We start from the raw sequence: 23,038 nt of genomic DNA, 5'->3' as shown, positions 1-23,038 counted from the left end.
CTAAACTCCCCTGGAATCAGCAAAAAGCAGCTGCCTATTTCAGCTCTGCAACCTTTAATCAGGATGCACTGCAGTTGGGGAAATACAAGAAGAAAATAAAATCATATGAGTGTTTGCCATTCCTGTTTCTGCAGTTCATTGTAAAATGCCAGAAGGAAAAAAGAAATCACAAACCAACAAACCTTTCATATGGTTTTCATTTTGTTTAAGTGTTTTTTTCCTTTATTCAGTCAAAGACATTGAGCATTGACTTATTGACACGGAAGGACTCAGTATAACTTTGCTATATCACACACCATCTGCAAAACAGCAAAGAAGTGGCCACTCCATTTTGCAGAGAAAACACACTCTGATAAAACAGAACAATTTACTTCTTGAGTCTTGTGTTTCAGCTTTGCAAGGCATTATCCTAACAGTCTTTCAATGAAAACTGAAGGTAAGGATTGTTTAAAAATGTATTTCATTTCAGCTATTTAACACCCCACGTAAAACTGTGAGTTTGAAAATACTTTTCCATTATCACATGTATTACAGAATATTTTAACTGCTACAAGTATAGTAAAATACTTTCAAGTTACTTTGATTTCTAAAGATGCAGTATCCTTACAGTTACATTTTTATGCCAAAACCTGATTTATTGTGGAGAATTTAAGCCTTTTCAATGTTCCAGTGGGCATTACTTCATAAGCATACATTACATAGCAACTGCTACACTATAGCAAAACAGTGAAAATACAACAATTTCTTTGTGCAATTCTCCAGTCATGTATCACAGGGAAAGGCATAATACAATAACATGAGCTGGTGTCTTAAGGTAGTATTTTCTGTAACAGAGTTTACTTAAAATTCTTCCTTTTCTGTTCTTTTTTGGGTTTTTTTCCTATATTTTAATTTTAAATAAACTTGTTTATTACCTGCACATGGGTAGAAACACTTGGAAGTTCTGGGGATCATATGCATGAGTGTAAGGATGAGCATGTGGGAGCAGCATGGATTTCCTGAACAATCTTAAGACTTGACAGCTGTGGAAGACACAGTTTCACACAATGACCTTTCCAAACTCAAATTCAAACTAAAAAGTAAGTGGGATATTGTTAGTCACACCTAGTCTGATTTTGAAGTATCCACCTTCAATAAAGGGGGAAGAGATTTTTTACATTAAACAGCATTTATTACCAGAATTTAAATTTATAAATGGCAACTAGAATACATTTTCAATGTGGCTAATGGAAAAAGAGGCTTATGATCACTGTTATTCTCATTATTAAAGGGGAGAAAGGCTGTCCAGCTATTTGTCCATGCTCTGCACTGCAAGTTTACCCGAACATCAACATCACTGATGTAATTTTCAACACTGTTAATTTTGTTATACGTTACTCCAGCAAATAATCATATATACAAGTCAGTCTAAATCTATTTAATTAATTATGCAAGCATGAGAGAGAATAAGGAATACTGCATCTTCATTCCCAAGTAAAAACTGCTGTTGCAACGAGCCAATTTTACAGTGCTGAATATAAGGGGTGCTCAAAAAAATAATGACACAATTAAAAATTTTAAAAGTTCAGTATCAAAGCTGTTTGCTCATTACATTTTCCTAAAATTCTGGCTCCTGAGGTTTCCTGACAAATCCATTTAGAACTTTTGAAAATACATGAAATCTGACACTTCATGGCCCAATTTCCCTTGCAAGCAGTAACATGCAATGCCATGGCATGGTGGATTGAAATCTCTTGTCTTTCTGAAGGAATGCGACACTGTATGTTTGTGTATCCCAGCTGCTCAATTAAGATGGTCCTAGTGGATCATGTCAGGATGAGATCTGGTATTTCTGCAGGCTACACATGATGTAAGCCTTCACCACAGCCATGAAATGTTACAGACCTGTGGTGGGGTACCAGGATTTTTGAGGAAACTACCCCGGAGCAATTGCCCATGGTCTTTGCACGAGCACAAAAACTTGGCAGGTCAGAACCACAGCCAATAAAGACAAAGACACACTGAGGATCTGGGGGACATCAGCTCCACATTCAAACACCCCCATCCTCCCGAGTAACTTCTCTTAAAATACTTTGGAAAGCGATAAAACCCAGAAAACAACCCCAGGGAGTAACTGGGACCAAAGCCTGCAGGTGCTGGTATGAATGAGAACCTTATCAAGAACCATACTGTGTATCTGAAACCCAGGGGTGGACTACAGCTGGTTGTGCAATTCATCTACAGGTAACAGCAGCATGAGAAGCCCTTGCACATGTGCTGAAAGGCTGAGGATATACTGGGAAATAACAAAATTTAGCACACGCTCCTTCACCTTTTGGCTTCATTCTCCTACCATTGACACACTCTGAGCCTGTGTCCCTCAGCATTACTGCTGCTTTAACCCTCTATCACTTTGGGGTTCTTTGAATAAAACCAGGCCCTCTTTCTGTTGCAGTGTTTCCAATTCATATTTTAACAGGCAACCAGCTGAAAAGCCAGGGATTCACACAGACCAAAGCCAGGGATTCACACAAACCAACCTCGGCCTTGGGAGATGAGCCTCTCCAAGGTCTGTTATACACATGCTCTTCCACAGGGCATTTCAAAGCTGAACACTAAAATTAAAGGCCTCTTAATTTCTCTTGCAGTTTCTCTGTCTTCACTGACAACAGGGGAAGCCTAAAGAGGAGCACTGATCTCTCCCAACTGCACCCTGCAACTGATGTCTCAGAGTAACATCACATCCTCCTGTATGCTAGCAGGAGTTTCTGCTCAAGCAAACTTAACTTTCTATGAGAGGAAAAAAACCCCACCCACAGATCCTGAAAGGAATTCTGTATGCCATTGGTTCTTCAACTGGATTACTACTATTCAAATAATTAGTTGGTAAAATATTCTTGGGCAAGAAAAGAATTTTATCAAGGAGTCCTACCTGACCTGACTTCTTTCCCTAAATGCCAACAATGACAAATGCATTTAAGGGGATGATATTGAAGTACACAAAAACCAGACCTCAGACATAATCCATGAAGAACCTCATCTACAATACTTTGACAACCAGTTTTTTAAATCAACAGTAGCAATGCTGCTCATGAAGACACAGTTCTGCTGCCCTGCAATGCCTCATGGTCTATCCAGAAGCCCTGCTCTGTCCCTGATTTGGAGATGGAGTCTAGAATGTCGTCAAATTTGGTGGAAGTAGATCACCAACATGGTCAATGGGAATTGACAGAGGCATTTTTCCCTTAACAGATGTCAATAATTTGTGTTGAGTTTCTCTGCTGCTGACTGGGCAGTGGAAAGCCTGAGCTTTTTGTAAGTTCTTTCAGAGACTTGATAAACTATCCATACTGGGGAATATTAAGGATATTTAAAGACAATCAAACTCTGGATCTTGTGAATGCTTTTATAAAGTATAATCCCAGTCATATTAATCCTCAATTAACTGTAATTGCTTTTGTATCTGTATGGTTACTCTGTGTTGTTTTTTCTTAAAGATTACCTTGATTCCAGAATCGCAACATTACTACATTTACTGCAGGAATTTAATATTAACTGAGATGGTCAAACATTTAAAAACAAACAAGTGGCATCACAAATTTAATCTGGAATTCCTGGAACAAAATATTCATAATTAAATGAATTGCAAAAGACCTTTATGTTTACATCTTTCATCTCTAAGCTATGAAAATCTCAACACTTAGAAAATATTGCCAAGCCTCCCCTTTGTCAAATTTAGCTGAATAGGCAGATCCTTCTGAGGAAAGAAAACAGAAAAACACTATTCTGTTTGCATGAATAACTGATGACTAAGAATTTCTCTCTTTCCTACATAATTCAATTAATACAAATTGGTTTGCAATTACAGGGCTGTATGGGAATGATCAAGAATTTCCTTTTATTTAATCTGAAAAGGCTTGGGTTGAAAATCGAAGCAGAGGCAGCCACTGGTACCCATACAGAAGTCCATTTAGATCATACTAGACAGCTGGCAAAATCTTGTTATTCCCTAACTCCCAGGGAGAACTCTAGTGTCTTGCAGAGCACAACTGCATATTTCTCTGTCCTACTTACAGTTCATCCACTACCTCCTCAACAATCAACTCTTTCCTTTATCTTTCCTGCTTTCCAGACACCATGATTATGTTAACAGAAATAAAAGTACTTAAATGTGGCGCCTAGCAGGTCAGTGAAACCAGCAAAAAGATTAATTTAAATGCTTAAATCTTACATGCTGTTTCTGCATACCCCCCACTTCTGTTGGTGTGGAGTAAATTATTGTCACAAGAGCCATTTTATTCATTATTGCTTTTTCTCTGCAAGAGATGCAGCCGTTTCTTCTCTGTTTTGTTTTGATGATACATTCAATTCCATCTCAGGAATGGCTATACCACTAACCTTGGTACCAGCAAGTACAAGACCTGACTATTTCCTTGGGTTCAAATAATGGTTGTGGGGAAGAGGATACCTGCATGAAAGAAAACAGCACACTGAGAATAGGGTAGTTGTTTTTAGGTGGGCTCTTTCTATACAAATCAGAAAATGGATCTAAATAATTCCATGGTAAAATAGAGATACTTAATATGGTATTTCAGCACAGATGCTGCTGCCCTTTGCTTATTTTACAGACTTCAACAACGACAACGACGAAAGAAAAGAAGGAAAAAAAAACATAAAAGAAAAAAGTTAAATGGCTGGTGTCCTCTGGGGCATAATGACAAGTTGTGGTATGATATTAAAATGCCACCATCATTATTGCAAAAGTCTGATCAAGCAAACCTCCAGCTCCGGCAGCGGGACCTCTCCAGCAGAATCTTCTTGCCTACTCACACGCAGCTTGCCTTTAGCACGGCTCCGGTGCAGTGCTGACACCGGCCAGATGGTATTGAAAACAAGGGGAAAAGATGGCATCATACAGATCTAGCGGTCTTCTCTCATCATCATCATCATCATCACTATCATCATCGTCATCATCATCATCAGTTCACGGTATCTATACTCCAACCAGCAGCGATTTTTCAGGAACAAAATGTCTGGCAGCTGAGAAAACATACAAGCTATAAACATTTTTTGTCAAAGGATGCAGCATGTAAAATAATGCCCATTCCTGTAGCATCTCGGCTGCTATTTCCCAGGTGATTGTGATGACACTTTCAGGGGGTAGCCATGCTGAGGGGCAGACAGAGTTAACTTCAGATGGCGAGGAGAAGAGTGGCACTTCTTTTCCTGCTTTTTTTGAATTTCTGTTATTATTTTTCGTTACAGACATCAGGGAAAGCCCTGCCTGTTAACACTGTAGAGGGGGATTCAGCCCTGCTGAATTCACTGTGGGTAGTTAAGAGACCCAGCTCTTAAACTCGGCTGGAACAGGTAGCATTTCTCAAACCAGCATGTGCCTGCGGCGGTGGAGCGCCAAGTGATCCGAGCGGGAGAAGCTGCGGTCACAGTCTGCACACTTGAATGGCTTCACTCCCGTGTGCTTGCGGTAATGCCTCGTCAGTTCATCGGATCGAGCAAACTTCCAGGTGCAGCCTTCCCAGGTACATTTGTAGGGTTTTTCTCCTGGGAGAAACAAAAGAAAGAGGGGAAGGGGGAAAAACAGGTTGTGACTTTCCCCTTGTTGCCATTAATCCCCACAATCCAATCTGCACGCTTCCTGTGAACACGCACTGCCTAGGGGTTGCTTTAGGCCAAATTACACAATTATGAGGTACTGGATCTGCTGAATATAAGGAAAAGAGCCTTGAGATTTATCATTCCTGTGGCATTCACATGACTGAGAAAATCAACAGGATTAAGGCAATAATACAGATCCTACCTTGCAGGGGTGATGTGAGTATTAACATCAGGACAGAGGGCTGTGCAATTATTCTCATATTTACCATACAAGTTTGCAACCTTCATCCTGTCAGGCTGCACTTTCTCCCCAGATGACCAGATTACCTGATATTTCTGCAATTTACCATGTGCTGACACAGACTTCCCATTATTCTACGATGTTTATGAAGGTTTTTGATTATTTGTGTAAACAGCATTCCGAGACATTTCTTAGTAAGCTGGTAAAAATCAACTACAATTTCCCAATGAAACATAAAAATTCAGTCTGCAAAACCTCCTCTTTACTTACTGCACTTACTTTCAGTAAAAATAATTTTGCATAAGATGTGTACAATTTTTAAATGTACTTAACCATGGGACTTGCACAACACTCTTCATAAATTTCCATTTACTTTAGTGAGCTCAGACTTGGGCTAGTGTAGATTTTTGGAAAATCCCACCATCTTGCTTTACATTTAAGAGTACGAATGATGTTGAATCATGTCAGAGGAGAAGATTAATGCAGCCAAACTAGATTTTGTGCTTGCATAAAGCATAAACTGTTTAAAATCCCATTTTGGCCATGTTTTAGTCTATACTTTGTGGCTTCTATCACTCACCTTCAGCATCTATAGAAATGCTCTCAGCAGTTACCTTAATCCCATAGTTCAGCATAAACCCAAACTGAGGAAAGGAAACTGTGTGAGATCCGTATTTATCTTCCTTTTGTGTGTCTAAAATCTTACTTCCCCTTCTGAAACCAGGTAATCACAACCTGGACAACAAAAGGGCATCTCTGCAACAACTGTTTCCTTTGTTAGGCACAATCATTCTTCAGTTATTTATTATCTCATATGAATCATGAGCAGCTTGCAAGGAACTATTTCAATTATATGAACCACTGACGCAACACTCGCCTTTTCGTAGGCAGAACCTCCCTCCTTGCGTCTCTTCAAAAGTCAATAAACGCTTTGCAGAGAGCCCTTGATTTCAAAAGAAAATTCCCAAGTAAGAGTATCATCACAAAGTTCAAACAGCCCTGAAAAATCCAGCTGAAATGGCCTCTGTAAGGAAACTGAGTGCTGTACAGACACCAGCATGTCATGTCAGCGAGGTTGTCAGCAACGTTTGAGCTCCTCGGGTTGGTACCTTCTGTGCACCATCTGGGCTGTGCTGCAGTTTTGATGTCAGATGGGGGTGGGAAACAGTTGCTGTGAGGAGAACCCAGCAATCAGGGTTCTGACCACAACCTGTAGTTGCACCAGCAGCAGCTCAGCCCAGATAATTTTGTTCTCTCCAACCAAGCACAGAGCACCAAACAGTGCTCATTGCCACTGGGTGGCCACAGTGCTGGGCACCTCAAATCCAGCAGCTGCTGCGAGCTGGACAGGCAGGCACAAGCTACATGGCAGATGGTGGGATGCACACTCTTGCCAATGACACAATCCTACAAAATGCACTCAAATTTGCCACCAAACTGTCTTACATAGATATTCATGCCACAACAGTTGGTGCAGAGCACTGTACAAATATAGCAGTACCCTCATCCAACTTGGCAGGTTGATTCCAAGGCTCCCATCATACCACATCAACGTTTTCCAAGTGCAGTGCTTGTCCTGCCCATCCCTCAACACACTTCAACTTTTATTCACCAGATACCACCTCAGTTGGCTTCTTCGGCCACAGACACTTTCAGACAACAAATATTTCTTAGGCTCTGGATTCTTACTTACAAGCATCTGAAATTCCAAACATATTCAGGGATGGAGACTCAACTACTTCATTGGACAACCAGGGTGAGGAATTTCTTCCTAATATCCAATCTAAACCTACCTTGGTACACCTTTGGTGTAACTGGAGCCCACTTCCTTTTGTCCTATCACGTATTATCTGGGAGAAAAGACTGACCCACACCTTGCAACAACTTCCTTTCCGGTATTTGTAGAAAGCAAAAAGGTTCCCCTGACCCTCTCTTTCTCCAGACTGAGGAACCCTACTTCTCTCAGCTATTCCTCGTAAGACCTGTGTCCACACCTTTCACCAGCTTCACTGTCCTTCTCTGGACACACACCAGCAGATCAATGTCCTTCTTTTAGTGAGAAAGACAAAATTCAACATAGGATTCAAGGTGTGGCCTCACCAGTGTCAAGTGCAGGGGCACAATCACTGCCCTGGCCCTGCTGGCCACACTCTTGCTGACACAGGCCAGGCCTGGCCTTACTTGGTGATTTTGTTTTGAAACCAAGAGCTCACTGCAAAGCATTTATTGACTTTTGAAGAGATGCAAGAAGGGAGGTACTGCCTACAATTGGCGTTCTCAGCAGCTGTTGATCAGCATCCCCAGATCCTTTTCTGATGGGCAGCTTTCCAGCCCTTTCCCCAGCCTGGGGATGTTGTGACCCAAGTGCAGGATCCAGCACTCAGTCTTGTTGACTCTCACACAAGTGGCCTCAGCACATTGATCCAGCCTGTCCAGATTCCTCTGCAGAGCTTTCTCACCCTCCAGCATATCAACACTTTCCAATTTGGTGTCATCTGCAAATTTACTAAGGGTGCACTTCATCCCTTTGTCCTGATCACTAATAATGATATTAAAGATATCCATGAAGTCCTTCCCCTTGTTATACAGAATTCTAGATCTTCCCTCCCTCAGCAGAAAACAGAGAACTCAATGTAGAAAGTGATGGTTTGCACAAGAAATACCAGAAAGAGGTTTTTTTAATTCATCCATTAAAACAATACCATTTCAGGTAAGAAATGAGTCAGGTGACAGAAGGATATGAGTGCAGATCACACAGCTGGAGTTCCCACACGTTGCTTCCAGCATCCCTCCTCAGTGAGTCCTGCCTACCCAGCCCTCATGAAGTTATGTGAAAGAGACAGGACTGACGACATTCCTTGCAAGGTATTTACTCCACTGAAGGAGAATCACTTTTACAAGCCCAACCTAAGAGAACCTCTTGTTGTTTTCAATTAAATATATACATTTAGTGTAAGAAAGAAAAAACCAGCCAAAGTAGTGTTACTGTGAAGATATTCACTCACAAGCACCTTAAAAAGGCCACTGTAAAGACAACTGTGAAAGATGATTGTTCATTAAGGTTTATCAACATTTTACACAAGTCTAATTTTTAGGGAAAGAACAGTATTACTGCTTTTCTCTTGAAACAGCTACATGATCTGTGCATGCTCAAGTGCTAGAAAAAAATTCCTTCATATACTAACTCTTAACCTTTTGCTAGGTGTCACCCCAGACATGACGACTAACCACTGGGTTTGTCAAAACCAGAAAACCCAAGAGTTCAAATGACGGAGAAAGGACCAGCAGGAGCAGAATTGCTACAAGGTGAGAAGTTGGTGTCAGCTATCCCACACCAGCTTTGCCTGATGAGAGCTTGAGCACTTATGGCTGAAATCCTCAGTGTAACCAACAGAGAAGAGCTGGGCCTCAGCAGGGCAACCCAGAGAGCAGTGTGTGACAAGGTGGACAAAACTGGAAAAACTTAATTGCAGTGCATATCTATCTATCTATCCATCATCCATCCATCCATCCATCCATCCATCCATCCATCCATCTGCACTTCAAGACTGGATTGCAGTGGAGTTGAAATCAAACACTCAACCATTCTGACTCAGACACTTCTGTCTCCCTGCGAACACTTGAGTTTAAGTGTTTAAGAAACTCTTGGGCCTAAAGTATGGGCACATTTTGACTCCTCGTGCACCCAGACACTCAAATTCTCATTCAGTTTAAGGAGCAAATGCAGGCTGTGTGAGTTTTGCCTGGGGTGGTGGAAACACAGGAATGAAGGAGTCAAAACAGTAGACAGTTTTGGGAAATTGGAAGCAAGAAGAGCTGCAGAAAGAGACTAAAAACATGTGGCAATTAGGAAGAGGAGAAAAGGAAAACTGGAAGAAGATAAAATCCTGTTAGTTCAACATTCTGAATCTGTGAAGTTTTAAAGAACCTATCAATTTAAAAACAGATGCCTGAAGCTGTGAACATTTGCTGACTCTCTAGTTTTGCATGTGTCTTTGTGAGCTCTATTGTTTTGTCCTGAAACCTGACAAAAATATCCCAAACCAGAGAAATTCTGATACTATTCTGCAGCTTTGTCTTGCAATACATGGATAGTGAACAGTACATCACAACAGCCATTTACATAGATCAAGCAGGACCCTGGAGCATAAAAACGTATTTCTAGACAGTTCTCTGTAGAAAATGAGTATTTTCTATTATTTGGGGGAGTCAATTACCAAGTTTTGAAGGGATGAGTCAATGCTCCAAATGGGAATAGTAATTTCTCAATCTTCTACTAACACAACATCTATTTCTAAGAGCCCTCCAAAACCATGCCTTTTGTAGTCCAGATGCGACAAACTAAATTAGTTTAATTACTTTTACCATATTATTTTTCCTAACCTACCATGACTCCTCTCACTTAGGCACTTAGGAACATGGTTACAACTGCTGCTCATTAAATCCTCCAAAACTCTTCAAGTATTGAATTAATAATGCTGAATAATGACCACTGTTCAGCCACTTCAAAATTTTCCACCCTTCGCACAGCCCAACATCTGTCTTCCCATGTCTTTATTCATGTACCCTGACATCTGGAAGACCATTCACTCAGGCAAATAAATCTCTTGAACTTTTACTTTATAACCTGATGACATTCACATATTCCTTATTAAAAAAACTCTGTGTATGTGTAGGTACCAGCCCAAGACATGCCATGTAAGGGACAACAGAACCAGGGTCTGTTTTGTGCCATGCAGAATTTCCCATGTGGGATGTTCCTCAGCAGTTATCCTCTGCCATCAACTAGCTGGTATCAACAGTATTTGATGCCAGACCAGATGTTTCAAAGACCGACACCACAAAACCACCATGTAAATAGTTATGGGTTATTCTGCCAGCAGGGAAACTGTTCTGGAAGTCCAGGAAACAGAGCTGGGCTTATATTCATTCCTTGGGCAAGGAATCTTATTTACTGCAACTGCAGATGCCCCATGTACTCCCTCTGCCCATCTGCAGATCCTTTCACTTATGTATTATTTAAGTTTCATTTATCCAGCAGTTTAGCAGGCTCTTGGCAACCATGAGGTAACACTGTCTACTACCATGACAGAAAATATCCCAGTGCTCAAGCTGTAAACAGTTCTCTTCCTCTGGCATCAACTCCCCTCTCTTTCTGGTATTACAGATAAGTGCCACGCCACTTCTTATTTATGTCCTCTTCAGATATCCCTATCTATCCATTTTTTCTGCACATGGAATTGTCACCATGACTCTTGAGTTATTATGTCACTTCTCTGCAGCTCCTTCCTGCAGTGGCACGCAGCATTTTGAAATGTTGCTAACATTTTTATTCCAAATAAGAGACAACGAGGAAATAAACACAGGGGACTGTTCAGGGGTAAAGGTTTAGCAATCTAGTCAGATTTTTTTCTATGTTAAGCTTACATCACCCTGTGAAGGACAAAATTAGAAAGCATATGGAAACAAAACCTGATGTATAGGTTTGTGTACTAATTCCAGACAGGGAGGATGGGGACATGGAGAAATAGACTGCTTACCCCATTCACAAAATACAATGGGTTTTTAGTGAAATTTGTGCAGTTTAATAGGTGGAACATGCCCAGTTCTGCTATATAAATATTTATGCCCCAAGTTTCTACTGTCATTATTTTGGAGAAGTATTCCCCACACAGAAACAGAGTGAGGTCATAAGGATTTAGCCTGAAAAAAAATGGAAAAAAATGAAGAAAATAAATAAGCCAACAAGCATGCCTCTGCCCACGTCTGATATGCTACATTTTCTAATCAAAGTGAAGAAATCTGCAGTTTTGCAGGGTTGAGGACATCTGGTGATTCCTGGTTTGGTTTCTGCTACAGGATGTTATGCAATATATGTAATGTGTAGTATTTATGTCAGCTGCTTTCAGCTCCCATGTAAACACCAGAATTGTTCTGAAGCATACAGGACAGTCCTAAGTGCACCCACACTCACAAGATGCTAGGAGAAGAAATCATACATTGAAAACCACAAATGATGGCTAATTAGATTTTGCATTTCTACTAAAAATAAGAAATTTCAGGCAGAAAAGAATCTTTTAACAGCAAAACACTATCTGATAATGAACATCCTCAGGCACTCCCAATGGAAGAGGGGAGCTTTCAGACATGGGGAAAGGGAAAAATGACAATTCTTACATTTTATGTGATATTTTCATTAGTATAATTTTTTAATGAAAAAATAGAGCACTTATCAAGCACTTTACAACTTTCAAGTGCCTTATAAAGATTTTTCAAAAATGTAATCCCTCGTAAAAGTCTCTTTTCACAGCAGTACTGTGTAACAAATATCAACTCCATTCTGCAGGTAGGAAAGCCAAACCAGTGAGCATCAGCCTTCCCAAAACTGCTGAGAGTGAGCAGCAAGGCTATGACTTACACATTAGGAAACACCTTACTTTCTGTAATGAAAGTGCTAGAACTTAGCTTAAATCCTTTAAAGCTTTGAAATATTTTCAATCATTTTGATGCAAAAATCTAATTCAATTATTTACTTAATGCAGTCCCTAATTCACTCTCTGTCTTTGGTGAACATAGGCAATTTGACTTTTATGTTTCAGTATTGTCAAAATATGCAAATAAAATATCTTTCCAGGAAGAGATTAGTTTCGTATCAGTTGAGCAAGTCTGGCAAAACAATTTCTACAAGCAGAACAGGAACATACTGTGCTGCCTGGGACATGTCTTGAAGTTCAGGTTTTTATTTCTTGTTCTCAGTCTGACTTAGGCAAAGGACAGGGACATGGTTTCTTCACATGGAAACCAGGAACAAAACAATTTCTTCTGTTCAAATATACAGTGACAACCTCCACTCTAGAAGAAGAGACAGAACTTCATTACACTTTGGCAGCCCTTGAACTCACTATTTACAAACCCCACTTAATTTACAATTATCCACTTGTGATAATTCAGGTGGGAGTCCTTTTCTCACATGAAAACACACAAACACGTTTCACTGCACTGATGAGCTTTGGATCTGTTTGCCATCCTGGCCCTTCTTCTCACTCCCCCTGCAAGACCAGCACCTAGTTTGGCAACCCTGCTTCTTTCCTTCCACTACGTTGACTCACATGCCACTCTAGGTATACAGCTGCCCCAGTCTGATGCTATTTACACACAAATCCCAGCAAAAAAGCCTTTGGGACTAAAATCACAAAATTCAATTTGCTGTAATTTAAGAAGGCAAACCCATTGTAACAGTCTCTGGTCTGTTCTGTAACCACATGCACAGAAAAATGAGAAAGAGAGGGAATCCATGCAAATTCCTTATTTTCTCTTTTTGGGGCTCCTGCAGAGAGTTTGCCCCAGAATGGGCCCTCCTAAGCACTATGTGACATATGAATGAATTAATGCTTGGGGACAAGGATTAGTTACATACATTGCCAAGGGTGCTGCTGATACAGTATGATAAATTTTGACTCCTGTAAAAAATAGAAAAAGTAAAACATTTGGAAATGTAAAAGGCCTCTTCCTGTACACCTGAATGCAGGAGCCAGACCAAATCCCAACAGTTCATGAAAAATATAATTTTATTAACCTTCCTGAAATTTGTTTCCTGTATGACACAGTATGTATGTGTAAGTTTTCAAGTATATCTTAAGTGCATATACATATACACTTAACAGGCATCTATTAAAGATATATTTGTAGTGAAAGATGACATGGGGTTTTCTTCTTCACAACAGCCATAGCAAATACATGAGACTATTGAATTTCCAGTGCTGTGGGAAAAAAACTGAGGTTCTGCTTTTTATAGCAGCCTTCACTCACTAGAGTATTTGGGAAAGGTGAGCAACAGATCCATACTTCCATCAGCAGCCAAGTGTATGGAGGGTGCCAGCAGATCTGCACATTTACTCTCCTTAACTGGGGTGCTGCAGGCTTGGGCTTTAGCCTGGCCTTCCACAAATAAAGCAACTTTCCTTCACTGTGGTCTACAACTGCAAGGCAGACACCAAACCAGTCCCACTTCCCTACCCATCCACTTTCAATGCTGGTTCTGTCACTCCTCCTGGCATTATTCCATCATGTTCATCAGCAGAAATACTCATGGTTTCTCACTTTGAAACTTAGACCTTCCTTTTGTTTCTTGAAGAAAACCAAAAACCCCAATCCAACAATGAAACCTGTCAAAGAAATAATAAAGAAAACCCCAAACAAAAAGTAACTAAAAGGCTCCAAGGGATGAACTTGGTCTTAGAGTTTTGCACAACTGATTATTTGGTGTTTGCACTGTGCTAGAAATCAGGCTCAAGCAGAGGATGGGCACTGCTGTGCTGAGCTGTGTATAGAAACAGAGCATTGAAAAAACTCACCTCCCAATTAAGTGAGTTGGAAATGGAATTAAAATTCCCAAAAGAAGATATACTAATTTTTATCACAATACAAATCAGATTAAAAGTATATAACACTTAAGAAAAATATCAGCTGAAAAAAATATGCATGAGAGGGACAAGGGGAAAGCTCACTAATGTGACTGAAATTCCACTATTTCATATCCTATGTGGAGAAAACACTGAAGTGTAGAAAATAACTCCTCGTCCTACACAGGTTTCATCAGATCTTTTTACCTCCCCATGAAACAAGAAGTTTATGTGGAATTCACCCATGTTTCTGACTGCTTATTTGCAAAAAAGTGAAGAGTGAAACCACTAATTTTCAGCATCTACCTTGTTTGCTTTTATGCATGCAAAAAAAAAGAAAGCAGGAAAGAAAAAAACCTGAACAAAACATTTTTTAAAAAAGCTTTTATGATGTTTACTTGCAGTTTTCAGCCTGCTGCACTCTCAAAGACTGTGTTTCTGATCCAAGGTTGCCCTGACAAGGACAGGATGGGCACAAGCAACTTCAGACACACTTCCCAAAAAACATGTGTTATCACCAGCAGCAAATTATTGTTCCCTCTGCTGGGGACTGAGTGGGCTGCAAGAGTTGGAAACCCTGTACTGTGTATTTATTCCTCCAGGTCTGGCTGCAACATCTGGGAAAATGTTTTGGAAGCAGTGGGAGTAAAGACATCTTTCTTGCCTTCATGGCACTTCAGGGCTACACATGGTAGACCACAATCACGCCAGAGACCTCAGATGAACTGCAGTTCTTTGGAGGTAGAGCATTAAGTACTAAAAGGTTGGCTTAGAGAAAAATCTTATTCTGCATAATGAAATTATCATTATTCCCTCGTGCCACACACAGACAAAACACATATGCACCCCATATTTACAAAGTCAAGGGGCACTGTTGAAAATATTTTTCATAACCTTGAGACTGCAAGTAATCACAGAGGCAATCAGACTCGCTTTCCCATCAAAGTGCCTTGGAATAACCACACGGGCACTCTTCCATATCGGCACAGCATCAGACCTACAATGCAGAGGAATGACTCCCTGTGTGTAAGGTGAATTCAGAGCTTGCAAAACGTGCCAGAAACAAAAGCATTTAACTTTCCACAGAGCAGCTATTGGAAGAGAACTGGATGTACAAGCTCCTTCTGGTATGGACACCTGCCTGTAACCAGCTGGCTTAGACCACGATCTCGCTACGTCCAGAGGTTCCCACTTCTGCATCACCTTTCTAGGCTGTGGTGGCTCTGGTGAGCCGGCCCTCACACCCCTGCTACACCAGGAGACACTCTGCACCAGGAGACAGCTGCTCTTAAATATACCTCTGTCCTGAAATGTGAAGCCTGCCACATCAATGAGCGTGGGCTGAGGTTTCCTTTATTAAATAATCAGTTTATCTTCTAAAGAGAAACTGCATGAAGAAAGAGAAGAAAGGATAGAAAGGAAAACTTCTGTGAAATATACTAGTTTTCACATTGGAAAGCTCTACTGTTTATTGAAACTGGCAGCAAAATTTAAACACTAAAAGAAAGTATTTCTTACAAAATAAAAGCATCACCCAACACAAATAGACCCTCCTATTTTACTTAAAGCAAATTAATTTTTAAATTGGCTTTGTTTATTTAAATTCCCGGTTTCTGAAACAGCACATGAACCTGCTTTTGGAGGTTTTTTCACTTGACAGATTTTCAGGGTACTGGAAGAGCTCAGGGACAAGAAGAACATAGGACATGAGAAAGAAAAGCTGGGGTTTTGAAGAGTGAGTCTGGCAGGTAGGTGTCAAAGATGTGTTAGAGACCAAAAATCTACACAGTTCAAGTAAAATCCAGACAGATTATTTAAAAAATGTTGCTTCTTCCCAATATTTGTATAAAGAAGGGATTACAAATCTGTAAATATCTCTGTGGACTTAGAGTCAGCAAAAGGCACTAAACAGACCTTAAAAAAACAACAGGTAATGAATGGAGTTTTAAAACCTACAGAACAAAAATAGCTTTTTTGGTGCCTCTGACTTTTTAAGTCCACTCTGAAAGCGCTCAAAGGAAAATGTGAACAAAGACTAATGACAGGGGCCCTTTCATATTAAAATAATATATGGAGCAACAGTGAGTGAGAGGAATGCAATGTTTGAAAAAGCACAGACTAAATAAAACACCCAGGTACTCACTAGTTCTCTCTCTTCTAGGGTGGTGTTTCAACACAGCTACAAAGGAACATCTTGGGGAGGGAATGCTGTCATTTTCTCAGGTACAAATCTGTACTTCTGAGATGTTTACTGTCTCCACGTAAAACTGCTGAAGACCCCTTGACACTGACAAATAGGCTTCATTACGTCTGTGCCAAAAGTATGTGCTCTCATCTCTCAGGAATGATATAGGCGTTGATCAAGGACAAAGCACCAAACGCTAAAACAATTCACTTGGCCTGGGGGCTTTACTCAGCCTGGCTCTGCAAGGGCCTGACAGAGCAGCCCCTACTGCAGCAGCAGCACTGAGAAGGGCGACTGAGACCCAGCGCTGGCTGGGGCAGGACAAAGAGCAGCAGTTGCAGTCCCGTATCTGAGTCCCACAAAACTGCTCTGGTTACAGACCTTGGCCTCCTCCACTCCTCCATGCCTGTGGATATATGGTGCCTACACCCATGGGTTAAATCCATTCCCACTTCATGCTGCCTGGAAAGTCCCAGGCTTTTGCAGCTGCTGACCCCACAAAGCCGCACTGTCATGTTCTTCCAGAAATTTTTAACTAATGACTGAAATAAGGTTGTACAGAAATACAGAATGCTGATTACTACTACAGTAAATGAAAATCCTGTGGAGGTGAGAGACAGGGAACAAATCTCTTGTGTTTCAGACGCTAAAATTATGTCCCACATTACCTCAAAGCAGGCATCTTCTTTCTTTGTTGACTTCTTCACGATGATTCATACAATGTTTTAAACTCCTTAGGCTTCTCCATGTGCTAAGGGGGTAGCCATGATGAACTAGTACTGGATTTAACCATGAGCAACTTCAGATGTTTAGATGTTCTTACAGTGGAAAGAACCAGTATTACTCAATCTGTAGGACTCAGATGTCCTATTGGAAGTGTCAATAGCAACTTCAGTGCTGCTTGAAAGGACTGAAATAGCCACTACAGATCATAAAATAGCATTCTGACTTGTTTTCTTCTCCAACTGCAAAGTAAAAGCAGCAAAGTGAAGAAGGTGGGTCCCACCAGGGCTGCACAGGTGCACACCCCTTGGAAACAGCATTTACACTCTCCCCATTCCTGGGGCCAGCACCAGCACCTGTGCCAAGTGCAACACAGATGAACACAATCCAGGAATGCAACTCATGGCTGCTGGTTTTCCCATTTTTAAAGATTATTCCTTTGTGGAGTCACACATTAGTAATTTTCTTTAAGTTCACTGAAGCAGAAACTAGCTCAATGCAAGTCCAGTGAGCCAATTTCTCACAGTTTCTCCCTGCAGAAAGAGTTGATAAACCTGAGCTGCGAGATTGCCTGTGAGCCCTGAAGGCTCTCCATCACACCTGATACCTTTATTTGATGATCTGGCAAAACAAAAACAAGGAGCTGATACTAGAAAGAGAAATGTAATACCAGTGCTTGTGCTTTATGCAATGCTCTATCTATCAGAGGTTTCACTTGCAGCTTTCCCAGTCAGAGACAATACATAATTCAAGCCCGCCCCCCAGTGGACTCCATGCCCACACCAGCACACCAAGTTTTGAGGACACTGGTGGCAAGTATTGAGGAGCTAGATGACAGCATACTTACAAAACCTAGGAGTTACTCCAAGGTTAAATTCAACTGTTACAATATCTATAATATTCTGTTTCTGGTCTCCATTAGGATGAAAGGAAGTATACCTTCCAACCAAAAAATCTGTTCATCCTATCATAACACCACATTGTTTTTCCTCCTGAGTCCAAACTACTGTGAATGTTTCAGTGGCTATGCACACAAAATAATGTAGTTTGGAAAAGATCTTTAAGATCATCGAGTAAATGAAAATAAAAAAAGTTCTCAAGCACATACTGCTTAGGTAAACAACTGTCAGCAAGATCAGCCTGCCTAAAAAAAATAAGGTACAGATTATGCAATGCTGAGTTTCTGTGATCTTTTCTCAGAAAGTTTCCTACTGAAACTTGCTCACTCTTGCGTGCATAGCTGTCATATTTCATTTATACTTATCCAAAACTGCACTAATTACTCTGGGTCATACGTGAATAATTAACTTGTTTTGCCTGAAGCAAAAGTAAAGGCCAAGATAAAAAATATAAGATGAGATTAGTACATGGCCAAGTACAAGATGAGTATGCTCATGGCCAAGGCTACATGTAAGTCTGAATATACCAACTTCTCATCAAGACTTATGAAGTGTCCTGTAAAGCACATTTCATTTTAACAGCATGACACAGGTTTTCTCACTGGATCCACTGACTAAATTCAGCACTGACCATTTGTTCTGGACTACACTTCTTTCATCATGCCTGCTGCAATGTCACTATAAAGCAGTAGTTATCAGCTGACTATTTAATGAAGGTTTTTGACTTGATGTTATTTTCCTTTTTCCCTGAAGTAAGAACCAGCTACCAGCATGACTACAGAACAGTTCAGGCAGCTGTATGTTGGTGTGGGAATTCGTTTCAGTCAGCTCAGTCTGGCAGGTATCCGGGCTTCCTCTGTGCTCAGCAGTGAAGGAGAAGCACCTTTGCAAGCCAATCTCTGGGTATACCTGAAGAGGGAATAACATGCCCCAGAGGTGCCAATCCCTCTTCTCTGACTACCCAGAGATCCCAGACAGATAGCAAAGCCTCGACACCAGCTGCCAGGGAACCACAGCTGGGGATAGGGAACCTACGATTACAGCAGGCAGACAAACTCCTTTTGTGCTGGTGGAGAGCTACATATGCTTAAACTGGGATTTACCTACATCCTCTCAAGCCTACAGTGCCTACTTCTGTGCACCCTACGTGCACAGCCTGAGATTCAGTGGTGTTGGTTACCTAACACTGATCGGGGTGCATTACCTGCAAGCACCAGTCTGCCCCAAGAGATCCCTGACAAATTACAGACATCCAACAAATGTAATTCTCAGTGTTTTAAAATGCCACAACAGAAAAGAGCCTCCTCTGTTTCTGGGCTGCCTTGGGTGTGACATTTCTGAGGTTGTCCACATCTAGTTTGGTAACTCACATGATGATTGCTTATACTCCTGGGCTGGTCGCCAGGCTGGCAGGACAGAGAAGAGCGACTTCCCTGTGGTGTAAGCAGATAAATGGCACTTTTGTTTAAAACCAAACCCTCTATGGCTCTTCTCTGCTGGGCTCTCTGTCTTTGAATCTGTTACAGCTATGTAATGCTCAAAGGGTGGTACAGGCAAGAAAAGAAACAACACATAAATCCAGCAGGGAGAAGGAAAATGACAGAGTAGGGTTAGACTGGGATAAAAGAGGTAAAACAAAAATGACAGAAAATGGTGACAGGGTAACGGTAAATAAAAGATATTGGAAGAGTAGGGATGAAAGGCCACATTTAAGATGGGAAAGAAGAGGGAAGACAAAAAAAGAATTAAGACAGGACATGACAAATAACGATAGAGCACAAGGCTTGTCTTAATGGGAAGATATGAAGAAACCAAGAAAATTGGCCTGGAAGGAAATGTAACGCAATTTCCAGATCACCAGAACATTTCTGTTGTTTAAGGAAGGGACTCATACCTTACAGAAATTGTTTTAGTAGGGAATATTAGGATGGAGCCTTGTTCCATCCTCCTCTCAATAAAAGTCCTACCAGCCAAAAGACATACTGGAAAAAGCAATGGAGATGCAGCCTCAATTGAAATGGGGAAGCCTTCACTTAATTTTCTAAAACAATATGTCATTCTCTTTAGAGTACATCAGATCACAGAAAGCACCAGCAGATCCTCAGCAAAGAACAACATTGTCCTATACACTGGATAAACACCATCTCTCCTCCAAGGAGTTACAGGAATGCTGAAGTCCATTAAGAGCACAGAGATCAATACATTTAATTTAAGCAAATCAGCAGCAGAGTAAGGAATAACATTGAGGCTCAGAGTGTTCTTTTCACTGCCTTTCCAGCCATCCAATCAATCCCCTTTTACACTTGCTCTCGAAAACTTCAAATTGCTGCTCCTGAGTTTATCCACAATAAAATTACAACTACTACACATCACTGCTTCCGCTACCCTTACATGCCTGTCATACAGATTAGTAACAGCCCATAAAGTTAGTAAGGACAGCAGGTATTGAGTGAGTGTTAAGTATGGTCACCCCTGAATGGGGCCCAGCTCCTTTAAGCATCTCTCTTGCACCTCTTCTGTAGGGGTCTAGTGGAACTGATTCTCATACAGTGATGACTTCCCTCTCCAGTATGGGACAGGTGCCTCTGAAAGCCTCCAGAAAGACAGACTGAGGACTTGAGTTTACCCTTGAATTGAACTGAAGGATTTCAGGAGCTCCCAGCATCGAAAGGCTACATCTGTAAAAGCAAGTAGTTTCAAAAGAAAAAGGTCTGTAGAGTGAAAAAAGTGTTGCTGAACATTCATGACCACACTATATGCTCTTGAGGGTTTTCTCTGGACTAGCTCTGGTTGGTCCCAAGCAACGACCACACTTTGTTTGTTGAAGCACAGCAAGTATGTCCCCAGAGGCCACTTTTCTGTTGAGTTTCATCCAAGAAGAGTCTGGTTGGTGCTGCCACCAGTCTTGTGCTGCCAAGAGGGGATGACAGGGAAGCTCCACTCAAAAGAACACTCCTGATCTGCACCAGAATGCCAATGCACTCACAGACATCTCTGTTATTTAAGTACAGACCTTTGGCTCTTAGTGTAGGATGACAAGCCCATTATGCCCTAAACTGGACAGAAACCACAGTGCCAGCAAACCTCACCTGTGTGCGTTCTCCGGTGAGCCTTCAGGTGGGAGCTTTTTGTGTACACTTTGTTGCATCCCTCAAAGTCACACCGATGGATGCGCCGCTTCCTGGAGTCTGGAGACTCAGACCTCCTCTGACGCCTTGTGCTCTCAATACTGAACGGTGAAATTGAACTGAAAAACAGAACAGAAGCAAAAAGTGAAGCAAGAGCATGGTGTATAGCTTGGGCCCCAAAAAATCAGCTGTAACAGAAGTGACCGTGCTAGAAGGGATGTAAAAAATGAATTATCTATTTTCTTTTCAACATTTTGACACAATTAGTGCTTGAACTAGAGTATATTCTGCAATATGAAATAACTGAAGTTTTGATTTAGAAGTACTTATTGCCCAAAAAACCTCACCATGATGCTTGAAATACTGCTCCAATAATGAAGCAGCCTGACTTTATCTGAGCTCTATTTCTATTTGACATGTGTCCAGGTACCAGCTCACTGAACTGTTTTCTAAACAAGTTTATATATAGCCTCCATAACTTCTCTTTGACAAGTTTAAATAGATAAAAAGCCTGAAACCTTTTATGAAAAAGTGTTTCCAGTACCCAGATCTGAACTATGGATCTTCACATTAGGCCCAACACCTGTTGTTTGCTTGAATACAGACTGCTAACAGATCCAGATCACCCTGCAGCAGCGATTTTTCCATTTTCTCATTTAGCGCTTCTCAATCTGTCACGTGCAAGCCAATAAAATTTATTTTCTTTCAGACCACTGATAAATGAAGTTTAAGAACAAGGCCAGAGAACAATCCCCACAGAAACACATAAATGCTTATCAAAGATACTCCATTTCCAGCAATGTCCCACAGCCTACCCTAATTTTAAGCAATTAAAATACAGCATTGAAGTAATGTTGTGTTAGTTTCTAAGTACAGTGTGTGCTGGACCTATTGCTTGAAAAAAACCTTGCTACCGCAATGCATTTGGCTTGGTTAGATAAATTATTATCAAGTCGGAAGGCCGTGATTCAAACCCTCATTGACTGCCAGTAATCACACCACCCAGCCATAAATCATTATTAACTGATCATCCTATCAACCTCACTATGATTATATTGCACAGCAACCACCATCACCCACAGCTACAGCAGCCTGTTTAGTTAAGTACTGGGACAACTCTGCCCTTCATCAGGTTTCTGGGGCTTCCCAGGTTTATTGACATTCAGGGTAAATGGGCTACACACTCATTAGCCTGCTCTTTTAGACTCTTAAGATCAATCTGAAGGAAAAGGATGAACCTTTGGGAAATCCATGGTACTAAGGCAAGCATTTGAAAGGGGCACTGATGTTGATGCATCTGCTGGGAAGCACCTCTGTTAACACTGACCTGCAGGCTCCTGTCAGAGGAGTTCCTGCACAGTATAGCTGTTATGGCATACACTGAACTCCTGGAGCTTTCCAGAACTTGCTGAGGACTCCTCATATGGGTTAAAAGTTTGTGTAAAGCATCTCACACCATTAGCACATGATTTCACCGATGTTCTAATTCTCTGCATACAAACCTCTAAGCCTTGAATTAACGCTAGTCCAAATTTCGCAGTTTTATTTTTGTTTAAATATTTTCACAGAACAATCCTAATCTGAAGCACTAATGGGGGGGGGGAGTACTTTCTTTATGACGAGTACTCTGTAAACACATATTCATATTTTACCTGCAGGCAAGAGATTCTCCAGATTAATTATTTTTGCCTATAATATGATGCATGTCAACAGATGTGCAGAGAGTTCCTGGAATGGAGACAGAAGTGGACAGAGAGCCGAAGTAACAACATTAGCTGGCAAAAATTGTCCCCAAGAGGCTAAGAAAGATTAGCACTTTAACTATATGACTGGAATACAGATATGTCTAGCTCTCACAGAAATGG

General features: G+C 41.0%; 1 protein-coding gene across 3 annotated transcripts in view; it reads right to left on the bottom strand.

Annotated features, from left to right (window-relative positions):
* Positions 1-853: 853 nt before the first annotated feature.
* KLF12 (KLF transcription factor 12) overlaps positions 854-23,038 on the bottom strand; it is a 235,123-nt gene continuing 212,938 nt past the window's right edge. For all 3 annotated transcript variants that reach the window (XM_058018441.1, XM_058018443.1, XM_058018442.1), the window contains 2 exons: positions 21,135-21,292; positions 854-5,541 (listed from right to left, as the gene is read on the bottom strand). In XM_058018441.1, the coding sequence (XP_057874424.1) occupies positions 5,360-5,541; positions 21,135-21,292 (340 nt within the window). In that variant the 3' untranslated portion in view covers positions 854-5,359. The remainder of the gene's footprint in view (positions 5,542-21,134; positions 21,293-23,038) is intronic.

Source organism: Melospiza georgiana, chromosome 2 (genome assembly GCF_028018845.1).
Source record: "Melospiza georgiana isolate bMelGeo1 chromosome 2, bMelGeo1.pri, whole genome shotgun sequence".
Taxonomy (NCBI): Eukaryota; Metazoa; Chordata; class Aves; order Passeriformes; family Passerellidae; genus Melospiza; species Melospiza georgiana.
Note: the sequence above shows the minus strand (reverse complement) of the source record. Positions and strands in the feature narration are given on the sequence as shown.